This window comes from Rhipicephalus microplus, chromosome 8 (assembly GCF_043290135.1).
Source record: "Rhipicephalus microplus isolate Deutch F79 chromosome 8, USDA_Rmic, whole genome shotgun sequence".
Lineage (NCBI taxonomy): Eukaryota > Metazoa > Arthropoda > Arachnida > Ixodida > Ixodidae > Rhipicephalus > Rhipicephalus microplus.
In genome coordinates this window covers 11,020,129-11,046,096 of record NC_134707.1, presented here as the reverse complement: position 1 = coordinate 11,046,096, position 25,968 = coordinate 11,020,129, and the positions used below count along the sequence as shown (strand labels likewise).

At 44.0% G+C, this 25,968-nt stretch overlaps 4 protein-coding genes across 6 annotated transcripts in view; 2 read left to right on the top strand and 2 right to left on the bottom strand.

The window, feature by feature from the left end:
• LOC119164128 (WD repeat-containing protein 26) overlaps positions 1-6,938 on the bottom strand; it is a 35,580-nt gene extending 28,642 nt beyond the window's left edge. Inside the window, exon 1 of the mRNA XM_037416238.2 lies at positions 6,529-6,938. Coding sequence (XP_037272135.2) covers positions 6,529-6,716 — 188 coding nt within the window. The 5' untranslated portion in view covers positions 6,717-6,938. The remainder of the gene's footprint in view (positions 1-6,528) is intronic.
• Positions 6,939-8,884: 1,946 nt separating this feature from the next.
• Positions 8,885-10,117, top strand: mRpL33 (mitochondrial ribosomal protein L33). Its single transcript, XM_075871028.1, has 3 exons — positions 8,885-9,043; positions 9,147-9,250; positions 10,002-10,117. The coding sequence occupies exons 1-3, from the start codon at positions 9,024-9,026 to the stop codon at positions 10,052-10,054; spliced, it is 177 nt and encodes a 58-aa protein (XP_075727143.1). The 5' UTR covers positions 8,885-9,023; the 3' UTR covers positions 10,055-10,117.
• Positions 10,118-12,750: 2,633 nt separating this feature from the next.
• Positions 12,751-18,474, bottom strand: LOC119164127 (cyclin-dependent kinase 2-interacting protein). 2 transcript variants are annotated; one of them, XM_075871027.1, is made up of 5 exons: positions 18,327-18,474; positions 18,059-18,221; positions 16,248-16,347; positions 13,777-13,908; positions 12,751-13,089 (listed from the first exon to the last, which is right to left on the bottom strand). In XM_075871027.1, the coding sequence occupies exons 1-5, from the start codon at positions 18,373-18,375 to the stop codon at positions 12,976-12,978; spliced, it is 558 nt and encodes a 185-aa protein (XP_075727142.1). In that variant the 5' UTR covers positions 18,376-18,474; the 3' UTR covers positions 12,751-12,975. The 2 variants fall into 2 exon arrangements, with proteins under 2 accessions (XP_075727142.1, XP_037272133.2); XM_037416236.2 differs by having other exon boundaries at positions 13,782-13,908; positions 18,327-18,473.
• Positions 18,171-25,189, top strand: LOC119164126 (ribokinase). 2 transcript variants are annotated; one of them, XM_037416234.2, is made up of 8 exons: positions 18,171-18,308; positions 20,406-20,538; positions 20,744-20,807; positions 20,884-20,949; positions 22,434-22,598; positions 23,393-23,484; positions 24,100-24,288; positions 24,837-25,189. In XM_037416234.2, the coding sequence occupies exons 2-8, from the start codon at positions 20,461-20,463 to the stop codon at positions 25,008-25,010; spliced, it is 828 nt and encodes a 275-aa protein (XP_037272131.2). In that variant the 5' UTR covers positions 18,171-18,308; positions 20,406-20,460; the 3' UTR covers positions 25,011-25,189. The 2 variants fall into 2 exon arrangements, with proteins under 2 accessions (XP_037272131.2, XP_037272130.2); XM_037416233.2 differs by lacking the exon at positions 18,171-18,308 and adding an exon at positions 18,888-19,139.
• The last annotated feature ends 779 nt before the right edge of the window (positions 25,190-25,968 follow it).

The window sequence follows — 25,968 nt, the reverse complement described above, 5'->3', positions numbered from 1 at the left end:
CAACAAATACATAAACTACGCATGTTGTGTTAATTTTTGCCATGTCACGTGGTATACTGTTGACAACGTCAGGGCAGTCGTCTACGTAGAGGACCAACGTCACCGCACTGTCGTGTACGTAGGGCCATTCCTACGCCCACGTCATGCCCTCATTCTCTAAGCGTGCGCCGGTAGAGGGGAGGGGGAGCAGCTTTCATCTTGAAATTTGACCCATTTCCGCGGCGCGTAGCATTGCGAATTTTGGCAGACGTTATCATGAACTCGTCTACGCATTGCGCTTGTCAGCTCAAAATTCACAGACCTGGTGAGTGGCCCTTTAAGAACGGCAAACACTAATGATGATCGAGACACTGTAGGCTGAAGGAAACATACCAAAAAACAGAAAAATGATCCAAATTATCATGCCGTAAAGATCGATAGGGGAGTGAGCACTTATAGTGGCATGATAAAAGCAGACAAGGCTGTTTTTTTTTTTTTTTGCTCATTTTCCAAGCATTCACGATATAGAAAACACGAGAGTGCCAATACTGGTACTAGAGGAAAGGGGTGTCGATTGCCTCTTTTCCTTGGGTTTTTTACCAGTTGTAAGAAGTGCCCGTTGCCTGTAGCAAACCATGCTGACATTGCCAGCCAGCTACGGAGTCCGTTGGCCGATCCTTTTCACCCAGAGGTTTTTTTTGGGGGGGATTATGAACAGCTGGCTGAAGCATAACGAAATATGTTGCTTGGCTAGTTGGTTCATTGTTTTTCAGAAACGGATAGCACTACATCAAAGAAGATAAAAAGGACACATGGAAGCACTTTGTCAGCATCAAAATAGCTAAGAAAGCGCAGCTCAAGGATCACATGGTGTCAAGTGAAGCGCACTCCGTGCAACAAGAAATCAAAGGCACAATGTTGCAGAAAGTAGTATATGTACGCAACGTCATGTACAACAAAGTGTCGGTGACATTGGCATGTGGAATTGTACATTATATCTGCCTCTTATCCATGAAATGCGGATATTACATTGTGCATGGCACTGGCTCAGGTGAGCTAACTTTTATTATATAGACTGTTTCAAGACTGCAAGTGTTGTGCCCAAAAAAAACTTCCGGTCACTTCATTTACTGACTAAAAGCACGTTTACAAGTTTCGTCGTTTACAAGTCTCTCTTTAGTTTTTCAGATAACAGGAACTTGCGTAAAGTTCAATGGAATCTCTTATAATTTTTATGTATCTCAAAAGCGCATTTATTTCAATATATTTCGTCAAATAAGGAAAGGAAAGTGGAAAATCATCAGGCTATCTTCTAAAGCTTTTCTTGTCCATCAATGTTGTTAGGGCACATCGATGGACGAAACCGAATGTCATGAAGGGCCTGTGCTTGTTAAGCAGTGAAAGGGTCTACATTTGAAGCGCATGTGGCTTCACCCAATGCTGAAAACTTGTGTTTGATGGGCTGAATTTTGGGATTTGTAAACCTACTGACCATTGCTGTCTCTTAGCTACTTATACAAAAGTAACGCACAGTTTTTAAAATATAGGTAAGAAATCTACACGCTTAAACGAAAAGAACATACTTCATTTGTGCATGCATTTAAAAGTATCGACATCGTTGTGTAGCACGTGACGTGCTTGTCTGCAACCATACACAATTTGATACAGTGCACTATCTTGGCAATTATAATGAGAATGATGTTGCAGCTTGGCTGTTTGATGTGAAGTCAGTAGTTGTACCTAATACACCTATGACGATGCGTATAGGTACCGGCATAAGTGTATGTGACAGGCTGCATCGTCTCATTCGATGATGCCCTTGAAGTTCGGAACCCGAGCTTGAAGACACTGTCTGTATCACTTTCCATCGATGGGAATCAGAAGAACTACACAGAATGTCTGGACTGAATTTTACGTGCAATGCATGATTGGAGCAGCTGGTACAGTGCTACAGATGACCAGCGCAGCTGCACGTATATGCTGCATTGTTTCAGTTCTAAACAACTAGGAGCTGCAAATACACCGCAAAGGGTGGATTCGGGGTGCATTATATTTGTTGCAATAATGGACACAGGTAGTGAGCAGTTAATGCCAAATAAATGCTAAAGAAGCATATAATTGAAAGCTGTGATGTGAAATCAGGACTGTGAGCAGATTAATAATAGAATTTCAGTGAATGAACAACTAGAAGCAGATTCTCAGATTCTACAAAATTTTACTTCCCTGTGCTATCCACATCTTCAATGTTTCACAAAGTCCGTTTAAAAAAGACAGCCTTTTATTAAGATCAGACCTTCACCTCGCTATATCAAAGATACCACCGAAGGGTTGACATATGAGTTGAGTGTGTTCAGTTTTAATATTCAAGAGATGCAGATACCTTTATCAGTTCTTATGAAAATTATATTTGAATGTCCCTTTCTTTCTTAGAGGGTGTAGTGTTTTGTTGACCTGAAGATTCCTTAATATCTTTCAACGCTGTTTAACATGCCAGTCTGGCAGTGTTTTCTTTTTCTTTCTCATACACATTAACACAGCATAAAACCACTCCCACTTTTGCTTGCGAGCTTACAATAGCTAAACAATTGTGCACAAGTTTTTACGTTTTGTTGGGGCAATGCAATCATCAGGCATATCGCCCCAACAAAGCCATTATCATTACAAGCAAGCTAAGACTGTATACTTGACTGTAACTATGAATATTTAGTGACAACCATACTAGCAACAGTAGCAACAATGCAGGCCTTGTGCGTTCCGTGCAAGGCCTGCACGGAACGCGCAGCAGTCACAGCGAAAGCTAGAAAAGCGGCCTTTCAGAGCGTCTTTTAAGCACTCTTTGGGTTGATTGATTGATATGTGGGGTTTAACGGCCCAAAACCACTATATGATTATGAGAGACGCCGTAGTGGAGGGCTCCGGAAATTTAGACCACCTGCGGTTCTTTAACGTGCACCCAAATCTGAGCACACGGGCCTACAACATTTCCGCCTCCATCGGAAATGCAGCCGCCGCAGCCGGGATTTGAACCCGCGCCCTGCGGAGCACTCTTTGGGTAGGTAATTGCTACAAGCACACTTGCCGGGTACCCATTACGCCATCAATTATCAATTTTTGTGTAGTAAGGAGGCACTGACTATGCCATCCTTCGAAGTGTGGTACCCACTACACACTTGCAATCAATTTGGTGCAATATTTTAATGCTGTGGCTGATGACAAAGAATTATACCTCAAGCTTTTGTAATGGGTTGGAGTATTCGACCAACCCCTCCTTAGGCATTTCGCATTGTGTGACGCCTTGTTGTTCCTTTGCTGTTCTAAAACACTTTGTTACTGGTTTCATTAACGCGAATCCTTTCCCGACAACAAGCCTGCCTAAGGCCAGTTTGCAATAGAGTTCCAAGCACCAGAATCGCTCAGTGGTAGAATGCTGGGCGGGAACGCAGGGGACCCGGGTTCAAATCCCTTGTGTCCTCGGTGTTTTTTTGTTTATTTACTTTTTTATTCCATGCCATAGTGGTTAGGGACACCGGCAGCGGCAGACAACTATGGCACATGCAATGCTTGTGATCTCATAAGAGCTTTCGCTGTAAAATCCAACAGTCATGAATGTTTGCGTACAACCACAGTAGTCTTTACCGAAAATGCTGTCTAGTTTTATAGCAGTCTCAATTTCCCCACTGCCCCAGGTTTCCTCTTGCAATAAATGTGACATTTAAACACCAGTGCATTGTTATATGTAATATGTCTAGCATTAAGCCTTTTCAATTAATATTGATTTTTTATTTTGGCAGCAATTTTTAGTCGGAAATTTTTGATACAGGGGAGCTGGTGTTCTCGGCAAGCATGTGAAGAACACCCCACCTCCCCCCCCCCCCCCCCCCCCCAAAAAAATGCACCCTTGATGCCGGCGTACTTGGATATGTTGGTCAACTCCCTAAAATGAATATTGTTCGAAAAAAGTGTACGTGTTTACTGCTAAAAACGGTTATCTCGAGAATGCCTCGGAGTTGCGAGTAAGCCACGAGTCCACGACACCCGGCAATACACGCGGTGTAAGGATCTGCTAAAGCCACCTGCACACTCCGTTTTCCGACACTTTCCGGTGTTTTTTTCCACGCTTCTACAGGAAACAGCACAATCCGCAGTTATTATTTATACCAACAAACACTAGTTACACTCGAACAGTTTCCGCGTTGCGCGAGACCCTTTCAGGGGGGGGGCGCGCATGCGCGAACTCGGCCAGAGCCTTATCGCCAGCCGTATTCAGGGCCCCTGCCTGCCGGATGAGCGCGAAACGCCTGTCGTCTATGGTGGCGCTGCCTACGTAGGGGTAAGGGTCTTTGTACTTGGCCTTTGAGATCGGCAATTTCCGCGTTTGCTACTAATTTCAGAGGCTACGCCTTGTATTGAAGGAGTTGCCTGTTGATCGACGGCGTCACTTACGTCGGGTTAATTATAATCACGTTTACGCCTTTTAAAAACTTTTTTACGTTATTTTTGTTGCATGTAAGCTTCAAAAATGTAAAAACTTATTTGAAGGCACCCCTACTTTGGTAGCGCCACTACCATAGTTCCAACGACGGCCGCTTTCCATGTGACCGCCGATAATGCGGCAGGCAAGGGAAATCTAGGAGGCTGTGTTCAGGGTCACCATCGCGCAAGGTGCCCGCGGTTGCCGTCTTTTTTTAACCTCGCTTCGCCACCGAGCTAGCTTTCAGGATATCCGCTCATCGTGATGAAAGGCTCCTCACGCCACGTACTACAGCACGTCAGCTTGTCACTTTATCACGCGGTCCCACCCCATACAAGCCACAAAGTTTCTTATCAGCTGCTGTAGCCATCAGCAAACCTGTCAGTAAAGTTGTCCGCTCGCCATTGGCAGAGACCGCCAACGCTTAAGCACTGCTAACCGTATGATACTACATCGCGGAAAAAAGAAAAAAAAAACTCAGACGCGAGTTTAAAAAAAAAAAACAGAGAACCAGCATGAAACGCCAATGAAATTTAGCGACCAATAAAGCAGCCCGAGATGAAAACAATAGCGCCAATCGCATTGCCGGCGGTCGGAAGATGACACTTCGATGAATGCTCAAGCGGAAAGGTATCGTCACGTTCGTTATCGGTCGGTTCCTTACGAGTAACCGTCGATTAACAACGAATCCGGCGTTCCCCGACACATTGCTTCAACGTTTCGCGACGCAACCAACCACGACCGTTCACACGACTATAAGCACCCACACAATGGCGACACAGGCATTGCAGAGCGAGGCAGTATAGCGAGCCGCGAAACGATCAATTAAAACGAAAACATTCATGCACCGTGAAACACTGCAGCTGCTGTGCGCGATTGGGCGATTCTTAGCGACAGAAAAGCGCGACAACGCCTCGCAAACCAGCGTAGCACAAGGCAACGGTTAAAAAAAAGCGGTTTGCATGGAAGTTGCGACATCACACTTGCACACGTGAGACAGGCGACGCAACTGCATGTACTAAGAGCACACGTGTGTGTCCAAACAAGTTTTTTTTTTTCCCCTTCGTCACGGAAACTGCGACAACGCGCGATTCGGCCTGTCGTTTGCGTAGGACTGCGGAGTGACTGCGCGGTTTTCGCTCTGAATCAATGCACGACGCTCACCAACGAGAAAAAAAAAAAATTCTGCGGCAGGTGTTTTCGGTGGGATCGTAGCATAAACATTCACCCGCTCATAAGGAGGCCCTGTGGAATGAATGAGGAACATCGGTGGCAACGGTGTCTTTTTCTTTGTCTGTCTGGTTGTTTACAAAGCGTTATGCGACGTGCTTCGACGGTGCGTAACAGAGAACAAGTGCAACGTTTATACACAGCCGTCCGCAATAACATTTGACCGACGTTCCTAACAAACCATTGTAAAGGCAACCTCCGGATTCCAAATTTTTTTAATAGATCATTCGAAAGACCAATGACTATATGATCACGGAAAGAGGCTTGTCGGTAGATTTTTTGTGATTTGTTGCGCACTAGCGTGTTATGCGATGAAGGACAGCGATTTTTCAAGGCAGGATCTCGCGTCACCGCATCCAACGCGAAGTAATCGGCGCCTCGAAGAGAAACCAAAGTGTTGACACTTCACGAATCGTCTACTACGCGTCGCAACCGTCCTTTCTTGATGGCATCGGCGTACAGGTGAGAGGTCCGGGGTTCGACACCCTTGCGAAAAAATAAAGAGATTAATTGCGTGCAACAACCACAGGTCGACGACTCGGGGCGACTGACCACCGGACGGGTTAGGGCTGATCTACAACAACGGGTGTCGCTTCTTGTGTGTGGGTGAGGGTGTGCAGGTGACGCGCGTGAAAAAACGGGATACAAGTGCACTGAACAAAACGCCTGTACAGTGCAGTTTACACTCTGCTGGTCTGCGGCAACGGGTACTATACTTCCGGTGGGTGGGCGAGGGTGTGCAGCTGAAGGTCTGCGGTTAGACTCCCTCGAGGAGAACGTGCGCTACGGTTCATACACGGTTCGGCGCGGAAGTTCGAGAGAGAAAACGTGTCGAGGGTAGTACTCACTTGAGTCCGAGCCCTCGGAGGTGTTGTCCGATGAGGCGGATGATGTCCTGCTCGGTGCGTGAGGCGACGATGTTCTTGTTGACCACTGCGGCGGTCGTGGTCGCCGATGAGACCGCCTTCTCGACGGTTGAGGACGCGCTGGTCTCGTCTCCATTTTGCAGAGTGTAGCAGCCGTTCGTCGCTTGCATCACTACCGACGGCGCAACCCGCTGCTTTTTGCGCGGAGGAGACGATCCTGCGCCGTCCTCTTGCGACTTCGCGCACGATGCCAGCCTTGAAGCTCGCCGAACGGGCTTGCAACCCTTTGTTTTGGTGAAAGTGTTGGTTTTTTTTTTCGTTGTTTTTTTCTGTTTCGTAGCCCGCTTGTTTCGGCGAGGAGGCTCTTTCTTTTTTCCCGTTCGTGTTTTCGTTTCTCGACGTCCTTTCTGGCTCCGTTTGTTGGTTTGCCAAACGCCTCCGAACCCACGCACCTCCGATCTCTCCCACCCCTCCCCCACTCTCTCCCCCCCCGAAAGGGGCGCGAAAGACGCTGGCGAGCGAGAAGAAACACTAATAAAGCAAGCGCACCGTTGAAATTTTCGAAGAACACTCTTCCCCTCCTTTTCCTCCTCGCCCCGACCGTTTCTCGTTGGCTGTTGGTGGGGTTCCCTTCTCAACGACACGCTTCCCCCCGGACTTTACGTCAGAACTCTCATTCCAGGAGCGTTGAACACGCGGAAACACACAGAGACACACACCATACGGGCGCTCTAACGAGTCGACAAGTTTGGGAACAGCCCGAAAGGCAATCTACGAACGAAGACACAGCGCTTCGCTCACAGGCGTGCTTGGGGAGCGCTACAAGCACCCGTACGCGAAACCACAACGCACCACCGAACACACCCGTGCACTAGGGAGCAAAGAACGTCCCCGGGAACCCCCCGCGAGTTCAGACACCAGCTGTGCGAGCGACACGAGGCGATGGACCGTCAACGTCGCTAACACTGACGCCCAACAGGCCACAACAACGACGAGCGTGACCTGCTGCAGCAGCAGCTAACGCCGAGGACAACAGCAGTCAGCTGGTTGAGGCCCGATGACGTCACGGCTCGCGCGATGCACGCTGGGGAGCGCTCCTGCTGGTGATGTCCTGCCGAGATCCATGTGCCATACCAAGCGACCGCTTCGAATACCTGCGAAAACGTGAGGGAAAGTGGGACTGAGAAACACGCGCAACGCGAACAGCTGGGCCCCAGTGCGAGCCGTCTTAACGCGACAAAGCCCAGCGCGCACGGCCTCTCGGTAACGAAGGAAGGGGCGCACCCAAATGCGCGCACGAAAAAAAAAAAAAAAACACCAGCAGGTTGAATGCGCGCATGCAATTTGCAGCCGCTGCGCCGTACACGACCCTATCAAAGCGAAAACACTGTCCAAAACGCGACAAGACCTTAATCTACCGCGTCCACTTCGAACGGATGAAAATCGGACCACCGTGCTAGCGTCAAGTGCAATCCCTAACGCACAGATACAAAGAAAGAAGAAGCAAGCTACCGAGGCTGGCTTGAGGGGGGGGTGCTGAAGCTAGTCACACATGGCGGACGGCTGCTCGTAGTTCACGGTCGTCCTAGCAGCTCCTATCGAGCTCTCTCACTTTCTTTTATAGATCTCTCGCCTGGAAGATTGAGGGGGGGGGGGGGGGGTGACTCGAAGACAGGCCCACGGACGACTGCTAGGTGCGACGAAGACACGAAGCTGTCCTGCGGGCCCGCTGGCTTCTCGAGCTGGTCTCACAACACCCTAGCACGCACAGGATACACCACAAATGTGCACGCAGCGATCTCACCACCACCAACAGCCAGCTTAGCAGCAGCACACAAACAAAGCACAGGACCCGTAATTGCAGCCGGAAGTTCGTACACGCCAGTTTATTGAGTGTTGAAGACGCGAAACTTGGCGTCAACGTTGGTTCACTTACTGGTCACAATTTTTGACCACAATTGCGAACTTTACTAACTAGAGCGCTCTCTACACACAAAACAAACTTGTATGCAACATTGTAGAGTTGGTAAAAGTAGCTTACTTTACGCTCCCCAGATGACGCAACAATCTGTTAAATTGTCATTTGTATACTTAAATGGCGCGTTTTTAATGCATAACAACTACCGAAAGTATCGCATCTAAAAAGTTCGTGGTGCGTTAGAAACAAGATTAAGCGACGCATCTACGAACTCTCCGCACCTCGAACAAATTGAATTAATTCGGATGATTATTATGATTCCACTAGAACTATGCTACAGTACGCGGGAACGTTTGAACGCGAAGCAATGTTGAAAGCGAAACTGTCGGTTTTTTCGGCTTGGTCGTATCAACTCGCCAAACTCACATGGCCAATATGGCCTTCTCGATAGAGCAGTGATGTGAGAGCCGATCTACCTGTCCTAGAGTTTTGTAAAGGAAAACTGCGGTTTGAGCGCTTACCTTCGCTCCTTTGTCGGCGGCTTCAGGGCTAAATCACAATGGCTAAGGTTAAAGCCAAGTAGGTAGCACCTCATTTTTTTTCCCCTTTCCATTTAGTCTCGATTTTCATGCCTAAGAGAAATGATACAACCGAAACCAGTATCGCCTTGTTTACCACGCAGGTTCATTCTGGTGCTCATGGAGAGTATCGTCTCGAAGCACAAATTTGTCCAGATGAGGGCTCGCTTGGACGACAAACTAGAGCTCTGGAAGTTTGACCCTTACAGTAAGCGTCAGTTTTGCCTAGCTACGCTTCGTCTCCACGTGCATGCAGTAAGACTGTGTGCGATGAAATCCGATTACTGAAAGTCAATTTTGTTTGTGATGTGCAAACTGTGTCGCCTAGACTGTGGCGACCTCCGAATTACTTCCGATATAAAGAACATCGGTTATAACGAAATATAACATTGAGAGCACTACAGTTAGCACTGAAGCCCTAACACGCGCTGGACCCAAATGTGCGATCCATTGCAGAACAAGATTACAAGTTCGAGCTCGAAGGTGGCAGATGTATAGGTTACCAGCAGGCTGAAACGTGCGAAATAGTTTACCGTATTTGTATCTGGACAATTTTTGAGGTAGTTGATCGTATGTAGCTGATATAGGCTGATTGTGAAAAAAACTTCGTTACACGTGTAATGAAGCCCAAATAGATGTTGAATGTTTTAGGGTGCCAATCATTGACCAGGGAGCATCGCTGTGAGATTTAGAATTGAGCAAGCTGCTTCCAATGCATGATGTTTATACTGTGCTTTCTTTCTTTCTTGTGCCACTCGCAAGAACAATCGTAGGTATTAGTGTTTCAGATAAACCACACCGATGTTTCTTCTGTTGACAGCTGCTTCTAAGTTCTGCTTGTGAAAATGAGTCTAAGAAGGTGGTTGCATGCAAGCGAGTCATGCTAGTGTTGTGAATGTGCAACAGTCCCTGTCTGTGTGTGTGTATGTATATCCCCGTCTTCTTTTTTTTCTTTTCAGTCCAGAAGTACAGCATATACAAGGAGGTGAAGAAAGTCAAAAGTTTAAAGTGATCCGAAGTTATTCAGATATTTCACGTCATTTGTACAGCGCCGAATAAATAGTTTCAAGTGATACACAGTGTTACATTTTGAGCAAGTGTAATGTGTTTTTCGGTGAGATGACAGTGTATTCTTCCATTTCTGAAAGACAGGTAAGTACGCTTGCTTCACGGGTACTTTTTCTTTTGAGTTGTAGAAACGGCACTTCCACATGAGAAAGTCACTTGTTCATTACGAAGGTGTGTAAGTACTTATACTTAAATTTGATGTTATAGTTTTCTCTAAATGCTCTAGTGTCATCATCATAACAGTGAAAACAACAACCTTTACTGGTGTAATGTAACAATAACGCCAGTAAAGGCCTTGCTCATGTGGAAAAGTACGAAGAGGCGTCACGAGTTTCAACTGGTACATCGGGATCATCACATGCACATCCAGCGTGCATCACAAGATGCGCATGTGACAGTAGTGATACACACAAGATGTCAAAAATGGTCAGAACTTCCCACGCTGTTATCCTATGTAATCATATGGCAGCATGGCCTGGAAGCTTTTGCCCATGTCACACGCATCTTACACGTACATCAGTATAACATTGCATCAAAGTTGTACGCAGATACAAACCCCTTAAAGTGGATTGGGGGGATAGCTGCCATGGTAGCTCAGTTGGTAGAGCATCGGACGCATTATTCGAAGTTCTCAAGTTCGGTCCCTGCCCATGGCAACTTATCTTTTAATCAACTTTTCTTTCACATTTACATTACAATTACTCTTAATAATATCCCCTATACTTTCCCTGGCATGATTGTTATATCTCATTAATATTGCGTCTACCAAAGAAAAAGAGCCCTTAAGTGTACACTGACTTTTTTTCTTTGTTGAAGTCGTAACACATGAACTGTGAACAGCAACTGGAGCTCATGCATATAAACAAAATTACATTAATTAGTGTGCTCTGGGCACTTTCGAATAATCTTTTTCTGTGGTCTGGATGACTGACACTTTCATTAACACTAATTGAGATCTTGAAGATGTTATGATAGCAGCCCGCTCAGTGGGGCTGCTATCATAGCCTCCACAAATTTGCCAGTGTGACCCGTCATACTTTTTCTTGTTTAGATCTTGTGTTTTCCGAGACCAACACAGTAAACATTCATGACGTAGATCTGAACATAAGGTTATTGCTGAGCAATCTCACCTTTTTAGATTGGTTTGCATGCCTGCATAGCGCCTAGCAACAGAGCTGCCCCTTCAAGGTCGCATTATTATGGAAGGTGATTGAAAACCCATAAGGATACGCACATGGCAGTTTAAGTCACAGTAATAGCTGCCCAGGTTTCTTCTATTGTGACTAATAATGGTATAACCTAGAGAAGCGTACACATATAAAACTTCACTATGCTTGGACTCCTTGAGGTTGGCCTTAGTTTAACCTCGCTAAACAAGGAAATGTTTGCGATTTCAAAATCTTGGAAAGACCAATTCTAAACTCTGCTTCATGTGATAATTCAAAATTATGTTGAACGCTTGGCAAGGTCAAGGTTTTGCACAGACGTTCATGCCTATATCTGGCCTTTACCGCCAGTGATATTTACTAGGCTTTACGTTAACAACTACCAGAGACCGCGACATCGACATTTGTTCTTCATTGTGCACATGCATTTTTTTTTGTCCTGAGTAAATACGGTAGACCAGTTACGAGCTAGTCTTTTTTCTTTGTTTTTCTCAGCCATAATGCCTCGAAGAAATGAAAGCATGTCACAAACCTTTGCCATGTGTAGTCGCCTGAACACATTACACTGTTCATACTCGCGCATTAGGCTGGGCAACTTGATCTCAACTGGCGCTATCATGATGCAACTTAAACTTTTTTTCTAACAAAATCATGTCTCTGAACTTTTTCATGCAACACTTTTTTCTAGATGCATGCGAACAATCAAAATTTCAATGTGCCAGTACCATTTGCTATCACATATAAGAATAAATTCTGCCAATTTTAACTTCTGTTTAAATATCAAGGATAACAGCGCTTGTTAAAGAATCACAGTGCTTATTAGTGTTGCGGAAATGAAGACTTCTTTAGATCATTCAACTAACAAAGCCATAAATGCAGAGTCTAACATGTGACTAATTAAGGCTGAATGAATTATTGCCGTGTTAGAGGGCAGATAAAATCTGCCCTGTCCAATGTAACTACATTAAAACAATGTATTGTGTTGCAAAATACACTCTTGTGTCTTAACACTATAAACATTGCAAGTGTTTACATACCATCTACCACTGTGCAGGTCATGATGGCACAGTTATTCTCCCTTCCGTAACTGCAATTTTTGTTTCCGGTATTCTTTATTCTTAATATATTTTTACTGCACACCCATCATGATCAAGGTTATCGACTTGAAAGTGCATTTAACTTCCAGCGAAATGTGGACATCCCGGTCGGGATTCGAGCCCGCACCTGGTGCTTTGCGATCCTACATTAAAGCCGCTAACCTATTGTTGCAGGTGTCTGTCACTTTTTCTTCGTTGCTTGAAAATTTCATCTGTGAACAGATGGTATCACCACTAAAAAAACAAGTCCACTGTCGTGATGATATTGCGAAGTGATATCGCACACTGCACAAATGCGCAGGCATAAGTTCGCCTGGAGCGAGTAATGTTCACTTTAGTATAAAATTAGTCGATCGCAAGAATGACACATTTGCACATACACACACAATCCTTTAACCAAATATACGTACGAGCGAATGTGCGGGAACGTGCAAGCGTTATTGTGGCATTTTCGTGAACGATTAACCTTATACAAAAATAAACTACCAATAAACCCAATAAGTCTTTTCACTGGAGTGCTCACTTCAGGCCAACTTCGTGCACCATCGCTTCGAGGGACAGTTCGGTGTCCGCGTCGATGTAGGCCTGGTAAGTCCACACAGTTACGTAAAATGACAGTGTCTTCTCATCACTCTGCCTGGCCACCTCTTCCACGACGCACTTCTTGACACCCAGCTCCTTTGCGAATGCAGCCGCAATGTCGCAAGCTGTGTCGTCTGAAAAAGAAAACAAGGCACACTTCAAAACTACTGTTGGTAAATTTCTCCCAAAGATCTTCCAGAGGTAAACAGGACTTAGATACATTAAACACAGATTTATTAATAGTAATAACAAACTAAATTAACCTCATGGTCGACTCCAATTACTACATTAAAACCAGCCCTGGGCAATAACGAGTTACTCATAATGTGTTACTAGTTGAAGTTACTTTTTCAGGTAACTTCTATCTATAACCTGTCACTTTCTATTAGAAAAAATTACGGCTACACAACTGTTGCACGTATGTTATAGAATTCAAAATAGACACACAACATACACGTCAGCTACATATGCTAAATATTACAACCTTCACGAGTGTGTTGAAAAAGTCCTGCGTACAAACATGAGCCAGAGCAATATATTGCATAGCATGTTAATTTTGCCTGCTTTCAATGATTCAACAAGTTCAATAACCAGCATTGTGATAGGTTTGCCAAATTTATTTATTGTTAACTTGCAATGTTGTTTATTCTTTAATCCGAGATCTACATCATACACACTATAAGTGCTTTCATATGTGAGAACACATGGTGAAAGGAAGGCATATTACACGATGTGCAGACTGAAGGCATCAAGAATTTATTAGGAAAACCTGAATCATGCGAGTGAACGAGGCTGCCAAATGCTACTTTAGTCAGATGCACCTTACAGAAACGTTCGACTGGCCAAGTGGCGAAGGGAACTTCATCGACGCGCAGCGAAGACGAGGTGTTGTGAAGGTCCACCACGGCTGCCAGGTTGTTTACAATTGAAGTCATCTTGCAGACCTGCTGATCCTGAAATATGCGTCACTTTTTAAATAGTCGAAGTTAACGGTGTTACCCTGCAGCCGTTCACGGGCAACATTTTTTTTATATTGAATAAAGTACACAAGTAAAAGAGTTACAATATCAGTATGCCTTTTTTTGTTTCTGTGAGTGTACAGTAGTTAAAAGTACTAAATGTTGGGCAATTAGTATTGATTCATAACTAAAACTTGCGCAACAAAAAACACGGACGAGGAGAGACCTGTTTTTTCGTCCGTGTTTTTTGTTGTGCAAGTTTTAGGTATGAATCATTACCAACTTTCAGTGCTCTTGCAACAAATCTCTCAAAACTTTATATCTTACTTCCAGATAAACCTTTATAAACTCCATTTACATTTTACTACACAGCAGCAAAATGTTAACTGAAACACCATCTAGGCATGCCACACATGGTGGTGTAGATTTGTCAAGCATTAGTATGCAAAAGAAAAACAATTACAGGTAAGCTGTTACACTTTATCCATTAGAGTGCATTCATTTTGCACTTACAACACTCCATTTACTGTGAATAATTAAAAGAAGTGTTACCTGTATGAATCACTCAATTCAAACAGACATATTTAAAAATGCCTGTGCAGAAGGAATATGCACTTACCAACTCAGATACATGAGAAAATCAAAGCCATTGCTAAGATATAGAGGAAAATATGTAAAAACAGCTAAATACAAACTGTATCTCAATACTAATAGTTAAATATTAATAGACTTTGATCTACACGAATACAGGGAACATGTAAAGAATTATATGCGGTACAAACAATCAACAATAATTATTAGCATTACTCATAAAATGCGCATCACACCAGCTGGAATTCTGATTGCTGTTGTACGGGCCCTTCAACACTGCAAGTAGCCATGGAACGGATTCACTAAACAAGCTTATTGCCTCACAAATTCGCCGCCGCAAAACGTTTTAGAACTTGTCTAGTCAAGCGGAGTTACCAAGATTTGTACCATGCTGCAATTGCATTCTCTATTCTTTCATCCCGACAAAAGCACTGGAAGCTAAGCAGGGAGGGATGGCAGGGGCAAAGAAAATGCGTAAAGGGCTCCTCGTGACCTTCAGCAACTTTTTTCTGTACGTGCGGCTTTTCAGTAATGGCCCCTGTAACGACAGAGTACTGCGACATGCCCAATGGCTGATATTTGGCCAGGGAAGTAGTGATTTTTGAGCCAGCAGCATCATTCGCTGAGTGAAGAGAAATCAATTTTTAGCTGCCTCTGAGAATTTATTGTGAATTCCAGGCCACGTGCTATGCTATTGTAATATTTAGCTCTCGTGTTCTCGAGAGCCTCAGCTGCTGATCGGCAGCGTTTTCTGACCATGCTCAAGAAGTGTTGCAGAGCCCTCAAATTTTCATACGCATAACAAAAATTTTGCAAAAGAAGGAGAATTGTCCCAGTAGCTAGTTTGCTGTATTATACACAACTAATGAAATAGACAGACAACAAAGCCAAGAAAAGCATATGGGATAGTATTGTGACTTCTGTGCTAAAGTAAATTAACATTAAAGGTTTTTTTTTTTTTCAGGAGGCGTCAAGGGTTACGTGAATCTCCCATAAGGTTGTAACTGATCAATAAACTTTCTCGTGCTACCTAAGGCATCATGTCTGCCCTCGCTCTCTGTCGTAGCTCGAATAATGAAGCATTGGGTGCACAATTAAAAGATTGTGGGTTTGGATCCCACCAACGAAAAGGGCAATTATTTGTCCAATTTAATTGCTTACAATATAAGTAAAAATAACTGCTCGACAATAGAAAAACCACAAATAATGTCCCCTATTGCTTTCCTTGGCATAATTGTCATGTTGGTTTCATTAGTTGGAAATAACAGGAACTGTTATATGCTTTATAAGTGACAGCAAGCTACTGTTATAGCTGATATGGTGCAAGCATTCAGAGATACAGGTATTCATATAATACAGTTTCTGTTATATGTGTGTACTACGATTTGGCATGTCATTATTGTACTTGGTAATCCCCCATACTATCAACATCTCCCAGAACTCTGAGAGCATCAGTATAAGATGGAAATATAGGTAGATCTACCACAGTGTTACATAGTATGCTCTCTAAATGAAACATGTCAATCAAGAACTGCCCAGCATACACAATTTTGTATCCTCCAATTTCTGCGACGGCGCTGTGAATTTGGCTGACGTACTTGGACGATAGCCCGTGCCACCTTTAGTGGCCAAGTTCATTGTTACATGACACGGAGCTCTAAAAATATCAAACATATTTTCTGTCACATATAATTTTATGAGTATCGTGCTATATGAAAGTAACAAAGGGCATCCGCTCTTACCATCTCGGTCCACACATCAAGAAGCAAGGAGCAAAGCTCCAAGAGCTTGCTGTCACTGCGTTCTGCTTCATCTGGAGTTTCGTCCTCTTTAGCCTGCAGACTGTACCAGAAACATTGGCCTAGCATGATGTAATTCCTCACACAAAGCAGACATGTGTTAACTTAACAGCAGGAGTTAAAAAGCACTATTTCCGCAGCCCATGTTGGGAGTACAGGTCGCACGTTTCGACTAACACTAAGGGTGCTATTCTGCACATTGTTGAATTCCACGATTGCTGAACTCTGGTTGGCTCAAAGAGTTGCTATGGATTCTCTGGTTGGCTGGAAGGGATACTAAAGAGAAAAATGATTTGTCACATATTGGTAGAGTACAATTTCACAATTCCGAAGACCCCACTCTTACCGTGACACGAGGCTTAGTAAGCAAGAAAACACGCGTAAAAGAAAATGAGGGTGGCGACCCTACGTTGAGATGCACCAAACACTGTGACGTAAAAAATCTTGAAGGCGTCCACTGCGTCCTACAGTTTCTAATCAGTAAAAATGAAGTACACTGCCATATTTATTTATTTATTTCATCATACTGCAGGCTCAGGTTGCCGGTTCAAAGCAGGAGGGGCATACATATATAAGAACAATTACATGAACAAGTGTATCTAAAATGTACACGTTCATAAATAGATTTAGTACACAGGCTTACAATTACATGTATAAGCATCACAAAAATAATTCTATCACAGGTAAGTTATAAATAAGTATGTGGTTCCCATTGACTTCGCGTAAGAAGTTTAGAAAAATTTCATCAAGCCAATGTCGCAAAAATACTGGAAATACATATTGAAATTTCGTACCTCACGTGCAGAGATTTAGACACGAAATTTAAAAATGAAACTTCAACCTTGATTTTCTTTGCTAATAATGAACTTATGGTTGTGAAATAAGTGGCATTTGAGTTCTCAGGGTGCAATTTGTCAATCTAAACCGAATCATTGTTCCTTTTTAGTGTCCCTATAAAATGCTGCCATAACGAAGTTTGACAATACGACAGAACTCAAGTGTCCAGAATAGCACGTCAGGCCCCATTTTCCGCTTTCTCCAGTCTGTTGTCATGCGGTGCATGTCGGTATCCTTCCATTGGTTGTTTGTGCACCATGTGACAAGTTGTGGCTCCGATCTCGCAAAAGTGAAAACTAAAGCACACGAAGCTTAGGCCAGCAAAATGTTATTTCGTATGAAGTGGATAGCACGACCTTGCAAGCTTCAGTCGAATTATTTTGCAAGCTGGATCGAAAAATGTCTTAGAAACCAACAGTGACGTTTGTGAACCTCTTTAGATAGTTTCACATTATCTTGCATACAATGCATAGACAATTGACCCACATGCACAATTACCTACGATTGCAATTATATGGGCACTCAAAGCGAAAATTCGCGTCGCTGTGATGTTCTGTAAAAAATACCAAATGCAACAAGATGATATCGTGCCTTGTTGCGAGGCATTACGGAGTCACGGCACTACAAAAGGTTGCGAAACATACAATCGCAGCAAAGGACACGAACATGCGAAGTATTTTTGATTGAAGCAGTTTCTATCCCGCGCAAGTTATCGCGTTCGTTTTGGTTATACACGCGGAGAGTTGCATGAAGAAGTGCACCGCGGATAGCACCAAACTCTTGCGAAAAAGCCACAACTACAGAAAAAAAAATTTCTGCCATATTTAGCGGCAGTCTGGCAACAACCACTCTTCCAGTCTGGCAACCACTTATGCAACGCCAAATGAAACCTTGCCGTTGCATGTACTGGCGCGTACCTTTTTAGCTTCGTGGCTGCTATCCTATTCAGCAGTACGGCTCCGTTGGCTCGGAGCGTGTCCCACCGTTGGGACAGGTTGTAGATATCGGCACAGCTGTCCTTTATTTTTCGAGCGATACCAGTCAAGTTTCCCTGGGTTGAACCGGCACCACCGCTGCGATCTGCAACCGGAAAACGCCAATGATGGGTTACAAACGGTTCCTTTCGCCGATTTCAATTGTTGCTTGCATGCCGTGACTTTCGCGTCGGTAAGAAAACGTAAGCACCTGAAACGGGAGAAAATGTGACGGCTTTCGGCGTAGTAGGGGTGTTCATCGCGAAGGCGCACGTGTGCACATGGCGTTTGTTTTCGAAGTGAAATACTAAAACTCACCGCTAACATCTACGTACATTCGTTGAGGTGTACTGGTGCATGTAAAATAGTGCACATCAACTGGCTACAATAAATTATAACAAAAACGTAGGCTGTAAATATAACTATTTAGGCGATTACTAGATAAGAGAACTTAAATAATTTGTTTGTGTGACGGTGGGTTTTGTATACTCAAATAAGTTGGAGTCATTCGGGTGCTGGGATGGTGGTAGGTTATACGTCACTGTATAAAGCATGATTAAATACCCGCTGGTACTTGAAATTGTGCGGCGATCGCTCTTCGATTGTGTTCGTTTTGTGCGCCAATTAAAGACCAGGTGCGTCTTGAAGGCGCAGCAAGGACGATGTAAAAGAGTGCCTAGTCTCGTGACGTAATGTTGCTAGCGCCATATGTTCGAAGGCGGTGCTCAGCGTCAGCGCGCGCGCTTCGCTGGCGAAGGTTTGCTTAGATTGCAATCTGGTATCTCAATAAACGTAAGCGTTATCTCTTATCGTCGCACGCAGTTGGGGCTCGGAGGTCGACGTTTCACGGGGCGTCTGGTAGCGACTAAAATCGCACGGCCTGAGATCGCGGCATGAGTGAAGCGAAACCAACTGGTAAGCAAGGGGAGACCAAGCCAGAGAAAGGCGCCGAGGTCAAACAGGCGCCCGATGTCAAGAACGTCGAAGCTGTATTTCTTGGTGCCTGCGTGGTGGACTTGACCAGGTAACAGTCGAAGAATCGGCGCGCTAACCGCTATGCTACGTCATTCCCTGCTTGCTGTGCAACCAAGGTGAAACTAACTGTACAGCGCAATGTTACTCATGGAGAATAAGAGAGATCGGCTAAAGCGGATGTGTTTGTGGTCCAATGAAAAAACACGCTATCGAAAAACTACCCTAAAAATGATGAAGTTCCCCATGCAGCTACCAACTGCTCAGCATCGATAGTATCTCCTGGTAAACGCGTTTCTTGAACGGATTCTGACCTAGCCCCGTCGTGGCGCCTCGGCCCATAGCCTCCTATATATATATATATATATATATATATATATTAATATAGGAGGCTATGCTCGGCCACACTGGAACGCTCCCGTGAATTGGCATATATCGTCGCCTCATGTAGCTAACACAGTGTGTCAGATAAAGAGCGATGGTACTACACATAAATGCTTGGAAAAGATTTGCGGCCCCGCCGCGGTGGTCTAGTGGCTAAAGTACTCGGCTGCTGCACCGCAGGTCGCGGGATCGAATCCCGGCTGCGGTGGCTGCATTTTTGATGAATGCGAAAATGCTGTAGCCCCGCGTGCTCAGATTTGGGTGCACGTTAAGGAACCTGAGGGGGTCGAAATTTTCGGAGCCCTCCGCTTCGGCGCCTCTCATAATCATATCGTGGTTTAGGGACGTTAAACCCCACATATCAATCAATAGATTCTGGCCTAACATTTGTTTTTAAGCCACAAAGTGTTCCCAGCCCCCTTCCCATTTGGAACCACGGCCTCCTGCACGCAAAATTCTCTGGAAAGTTCTTGTGCTGAAACTTTTTTTTTTTCAATGATAGGCCTGCTAACATTATTTTCGACTACTTTATTATGTGCACTGATTATAATCTCGCTAACCAGTACAATATTGCCGAGGTGATTGTTAAAAATTTGTAGTTAGAACCCTTATGCCTTCAGCCCCTCGGGTACATTAATTATCTGGTTAATTAATGGATTGGGTGGCAAAGGGTCAGATATAGAAAAAAAAAAACATACAGAAGTGATGAGTTGAATACAAAATGTAAATTTCTAATGGTAGAAAAAAAAACATACAGGAGTGATGAGTTGTCTAGAGAATGTTTTATAACTTCCTAATGGTAGACCTGGCAAGTCTGTATAAGTTTTCCTGCATAGCATTGCGAAATTGTTAGCAAGAAATCGGTTATTATACTAGCTGTAATGCTGTGCTCATTGTAGTGAAGTACATTTATCATGTTTGTTCGCTATTGCAGCTATGCTGACCGCTTCCCAGTACCTGGTGAAACGCTGATTGGGAACGACTTTGTCATGGGTCACGGTGGCAAGGGAGCCAATTCCTGTGTCATGGCCGCTCGCATGGGTCTGACGTGCGGCTTGATTGCTAAAGTGAGTTCTGTTTTTTTGTCTATTGGTTCATTACATATACATTGTGTCATTGCCTGGTTGTTGCTGTATCTGCATGAAATTAATGTTATGCTGGGTTGGTTTGAATTGCATCCTTGTGTCAACATGTGCAAGAAGTAGCATGACAAAAAAAAAAATGTGAGTGCATGAGGACATAGCAATGTATGGCTTTTCTTTCCTTGCTCAGGTTGGCAGCGACAAGATTGGAAAAGACTACTTGCAGTACCTTCGCGAGATTAAAATTAATACAGGTATGTGCTGTTGTTTGCTTCTAACTTCTAACCAACATGGCGTGTTGACATCGTCTGCATGTCTGTCATCTGTCAGATCATGTCAAGCCGGCAGATGCGAGGGCCAACAATGCCACGGCCAACATCATTGTGACAAAGAAAGGTAAGATAGAAAGCACGACTCTTTCAGAAATGTGTCTTAGACTTTGAGTCAAGATTGAGGTGGCCCTGGAAACACAATACTGGTGCTGGATAATTATTTGCTTGAAGTGGGTAACTGTTTGATGATGTGGGTGAATAGCGTGTGAAGCTAATCTTCCACATGCACGAAGGTTTTCTATGAGTAAATCTGCTGCAGTTCTTTTTGTCATCATGAGGGCACTGAAAAGTAAGCGATACCTTTAGTATATTAATGTGAAAGCTGACACTCGAACCTCATTGTAGCAAAGTTGCATCTTGCATGAATATAAATTCATTACATCTGTGTATGCATTACAAAGGTAATTTAGCACTGTATCTATTGCACGACTATTGTTAATTTATTTCATTGTGACCAATATTTGGTTATATCCATGCTTGTTATATTGAGGTTAGAGTGTAATAGATTTGCAAAAGTGTACACCTAACAGGAGTATGTATAGAAGCCGTGCGACCTCTCCTGCCAAAACATGCCCAGCTGGTGCCACCGCAGCAACACTTGGTGTGCATTACAGTATGCTGCTGCGTCTGTACATTTTTACACCTTGTAGTTGACATCTTATCTAATAACAAAACCAATCGATTAATTGACTGGTTGGTTAAAAACCTGAAGCTGCAGCTTAGGAGAGGGGAATTCCTGCTGCAGAAGGGATTCCCTTCTCCGCCCTGTGTATGCGCAGGAGGGGCGATTCCTACTCTGAGAATAATAAAAAAAGAAAATTCATAGCAGTAGTTACCACAGTGTGTGTACGTGCAGACGGCTGCCACTGCAACCACTGACGTAGCATCTACAAACCGAACGCGCCCTCGTCTGCCGTTTAAGTTGGCCTTCACCACAACCTGGGGCGCGCCACTTCACAGTACCCCTCCCAAACAACAGCCTAACCAAAAGAAACGTGTTTGGGTTCTAACCTTCTAAGAATATGCTTAAGGATCCTCTGTGACATTTTTTTAATAGACATTTCATACTGATAAAATCGAGAAGCATTCCAGATTCGCATCATTATGTGATAACTCTTGTAATATTCATGTCGATAGTTTTAGATGTCAGCTGTATAGACGATTTTTGAGACAAAGAGCACTACCAGCTTGGTCTGTTAAATGAATGTTTTCTTATTTTTGTATGTCATGACAAAAATTAATAAGGTCATGAAACATCGAACACGTCATCCCAACCATTTTTATGGGCAGGCTTCTGAGGCAACGCTGTTTTTTTTTTTTTACTTAAAGATGCCAAATGACAAGGTTAGCTGCCTTTTATAAAAGCACCAGAACCCATGTGCTAAATATCACATTAATTAGAAGTAGGATAATTAAAATGTTGGACAGACACATAAATAAAACTTGACAGTTGCAGCTTTTTCTTGTTACTCTCCACTGCTTAGTTGTTACTAAGGCGACAAGTACGAAAAGATGCAAGCTGATACTTTTTGTTAAATTTTACTACAGGTGACAACTGCATTGTCTATGTGCCCGGAGCTGCTGCGCTGCTCTTGCCTCAAGACGTCCGCGACGCCGAGCTAATGATCAAGAACGCGAAGATGCTGGTGGCAGTCTTTGAATGCTCCAGGCAGACGCTGCTAGAAGCCCTGCGAACTGCGCGAAAGTACAATGGTAAATGAAAAGCACCGGGCGTGAATGACATTTGGGCACTTTAGCGTGCTACTGGTTGCGCAGTCAAAGAATGAAGTGACTCCTCTTACAATACCGAAACATGCCACACTTGTTGCTAAGATGATGCTTGGTAAGCGAGCAAACGTGCAAGCGTGCTCCGAGCTGCAGCTATCCTTTGAATGGTAACTCACCGACATAAGGCAATGGAAGGTCGTAGTTTCCAGCTGGGCTCGTTGCCAAGAACCACGAGCTCCCAGCCACCCTGTGCAGCATCCTGCTCAGCTGTCAACATTTATACATTTATAGGTTGCAATACTAAATTGTTTCCCCACCGCTATGTTCGGATAAAACATCAGCACTCACATTAGATTATTAGTCAATTTTATCGAAACGAAGTGCAACGTGCAGTATATTCTTGTAAGCATGAGCAATGCTTGACCAAAGCTTGCTGCAGTGTCCTGTGACAGTGACCCGCATTTCCATTGTGTCAACATAAAGTAATTATAAATTCAATATAATAGCTACAATTATAACTTTAATATAAAGTTATTATCATCCCATCTAGTGCACAGTTGCACTAAATGTTTGAAGTCGTACAGGCCATATTGGCAGCCCTGTTATAGTCGCCGTGTGGGAGCTGTTGGCTCGAGCACTTTATGAAATAATGATTCGCTGTCGCTCATCCCCATACCATATCCAGTTCTTTCTTTGAACTATGCACAGACATGTAGGATTCTTCACCATTAGCCCCATTTGTGCAACATTTGGCTTAATTTTCCATTTTCACAATGCAGTGACAACGTTTGTAAATGCTGCTCCGTACGATCCTTCAATGACAGACGAGGTTTACAAGCTCACCGACATCCTCTGTGTTAATGAGACCGAGGTACGTGCATTATTGTACGAGCACTTCACAAAATATTGTCTTTCTGTGTCCATTTTGCTATTTGTAACAATACTGTGTGAAGTGCCTTAATGACTTTCTTGTGCAGCAGATATCATAATTGTTCATCTGCTTAATTACTTTATGTTAATTATTGGTTGCCAGTTAGTCAATTGCAGAGTGACATTAGTTGATAAAGTGTCACTCGGCAACTTCGCATTAATTTAGCTTGGAGCAAACAACATTTGCACATTTGAAGACAAGCAGAAATCTTACACGTTGCCACCTTTTGAAGGTATGTTCTCAACATCAGTGTTCACGTCTATTGGATGCGAGGCCCACCACTGGAGAAGGTGCAGTCGCTGTAACGCGCAGAGTTAGATCACGTGATCTCATTTTTGGATTGCCGTGCAGAAAAGCTGTGACTACCCTATAATGGCGTAGCGAAAGTATAAGAAAAGAATTCATACGAGCACTTGCCCTGACTGCACACATATCTTGTTTAATATTTCATGCTGCAATGATGCAAGAGTGCTTCAATGGCCAACTACCTTGTATTTATGTGCCGGTTAATGATCATGTTTGCGGCAGAGACATCTCGCATCATCCTCACTGCAGGCTAGCAAGCTCACTGGCCTCAAGGTGACTAACAAGACGGAGTGTCAGGCTGCCGCAAAAGCTCTGCTGGCCAAGGGGTGCCACACAGTGATAATCACCGCCGGTGATCAGGGAGCCTGCTTTTGCACCAGCTCCAATCAGCTGCTCACGCAGGTGCCAGCAGAGAGGGTCGACGTGGAGGATACAACGGTTGGTGCATTACTGCTAGTTAATGTTAATTTGCCATAATAGATTGCCCTTGCTTCTGTTGGCAACTTGCTGCATAAGCTCTGCTGGCCAAGGGGCGCCACACCGTGACAATCGCAGCGAGTGATCAGGGTGCCTGCTTTAGCACCACCTGCAATCGTACTCTACTAACAACAGCGCAACGGAGGACAAGGGATAGGAAGAACACAGACGAGCACTGAACTTGCAACAGAAGATTATTTTTGAAGTGGAGCAGAACATTAAGAAAAAAATACATGTGAACAAAAGTTTGCTAACCAATATTTGCAAAAAATCGAAAGTAGGAATCAGTTTACGTTACTTACGGCAGTCATGCATGTGAGACAAATAGTGCACTTTTATTTCCGTCAAAGCGATGGATCAGGGTTCATTATATCAAGGTTCGAGTGTATGTCAGGCATGTATATGCCAAGCTTCGTTTGCCTCTATTTTCTCGATAGGACAAGGGCGCCTGAATTTTTAGTTAGTCAGTTCATTGTAATCACCGTTTTGCCCTTTCTGTGATTGCGTAGGGAGCCGGCGACGCGTTCAATGGGGCCTTTGTGTACCACTACGTGCGACACCGCGATGTTCCCCTGGCGGACACCATAAAGAAGGCGTGCGACGTAGCCACCATCACAGTTCAGTCGCCCGGCACCCAGCTGAGCTACCCGGAGCGTGCCGACATTCCGGAGAGTCTTCTCTGAGACTCTATACCCGTCCTTCAGGATGCCTGCAGGATGATGTTTTGTGTTTATGTGCCCGTTAACTAATGCACTAAACGAGAAATCATGTACCACGTGCTATGGTGCCTCAAGTTCATTTTGTGTAATAAAATCTTACCCTTACTGTGCTTGGGCTTACAAATAAACAAGCATGGCATATAGATTGTGATGGTGTCTGCAAAGCATGAAATGGCTGCATGGCATAAAGGCCGCTTCACATGACACCAAAACACAGTTATTTTCAAAAAAAAAAAAAAAAAAGCCCATCACTTTCCCTGCAACTGTCAATGACCAATATATTTGGATATTTTCATTCTGTTTGCAGCGGCGGAGCATGGTCGGAACATGCAATTTGCCGAGCTGTCAATGACCAATATATTTGGATATTTTTATTCTGTTTGCAGCGGCGGAGCATGGTCGGAACATGCAATTAGGCGAGCTGTCAATGACCAATATATTTGGATATTTTTATTCTGTTTGCAGCGGCGGAGCATGGTCGAAACATGCAATTTGCCGAGCCAGCAAAATTGTGCTGCCAGCTTTGTTTCGATTGTGGTGAGCACCACACTTCAATATGAAATTGTGTTCTTGCGCAAAATAATGCATGCTTTTTTCTACTGTTGATAAAAAACAACATTATAACACACAGAATTTTTTTTATTAAATCTGAAAAGTTAGTATGCACCGTAAACCACAAAGACCCACAGCATGCAACGGTGTGCGCTGCACCAATTGAATAGTAGGGTAACGAATCTCCCGTGAAACTTGTAAGTCTTATTTGCAGCAGGAGCAAAGTGAGTGATTTTCGTTAGTTGCTGGAAACTTGAAACTGAAAGCGGTGCACCCCTTTCTTAGAGAGCAGTTTAACACAATAGTGTTGCATGCTAAGGAACACCAAGACTTCACCAACACAATTTCTGTCACAGATGTGACATCGGTG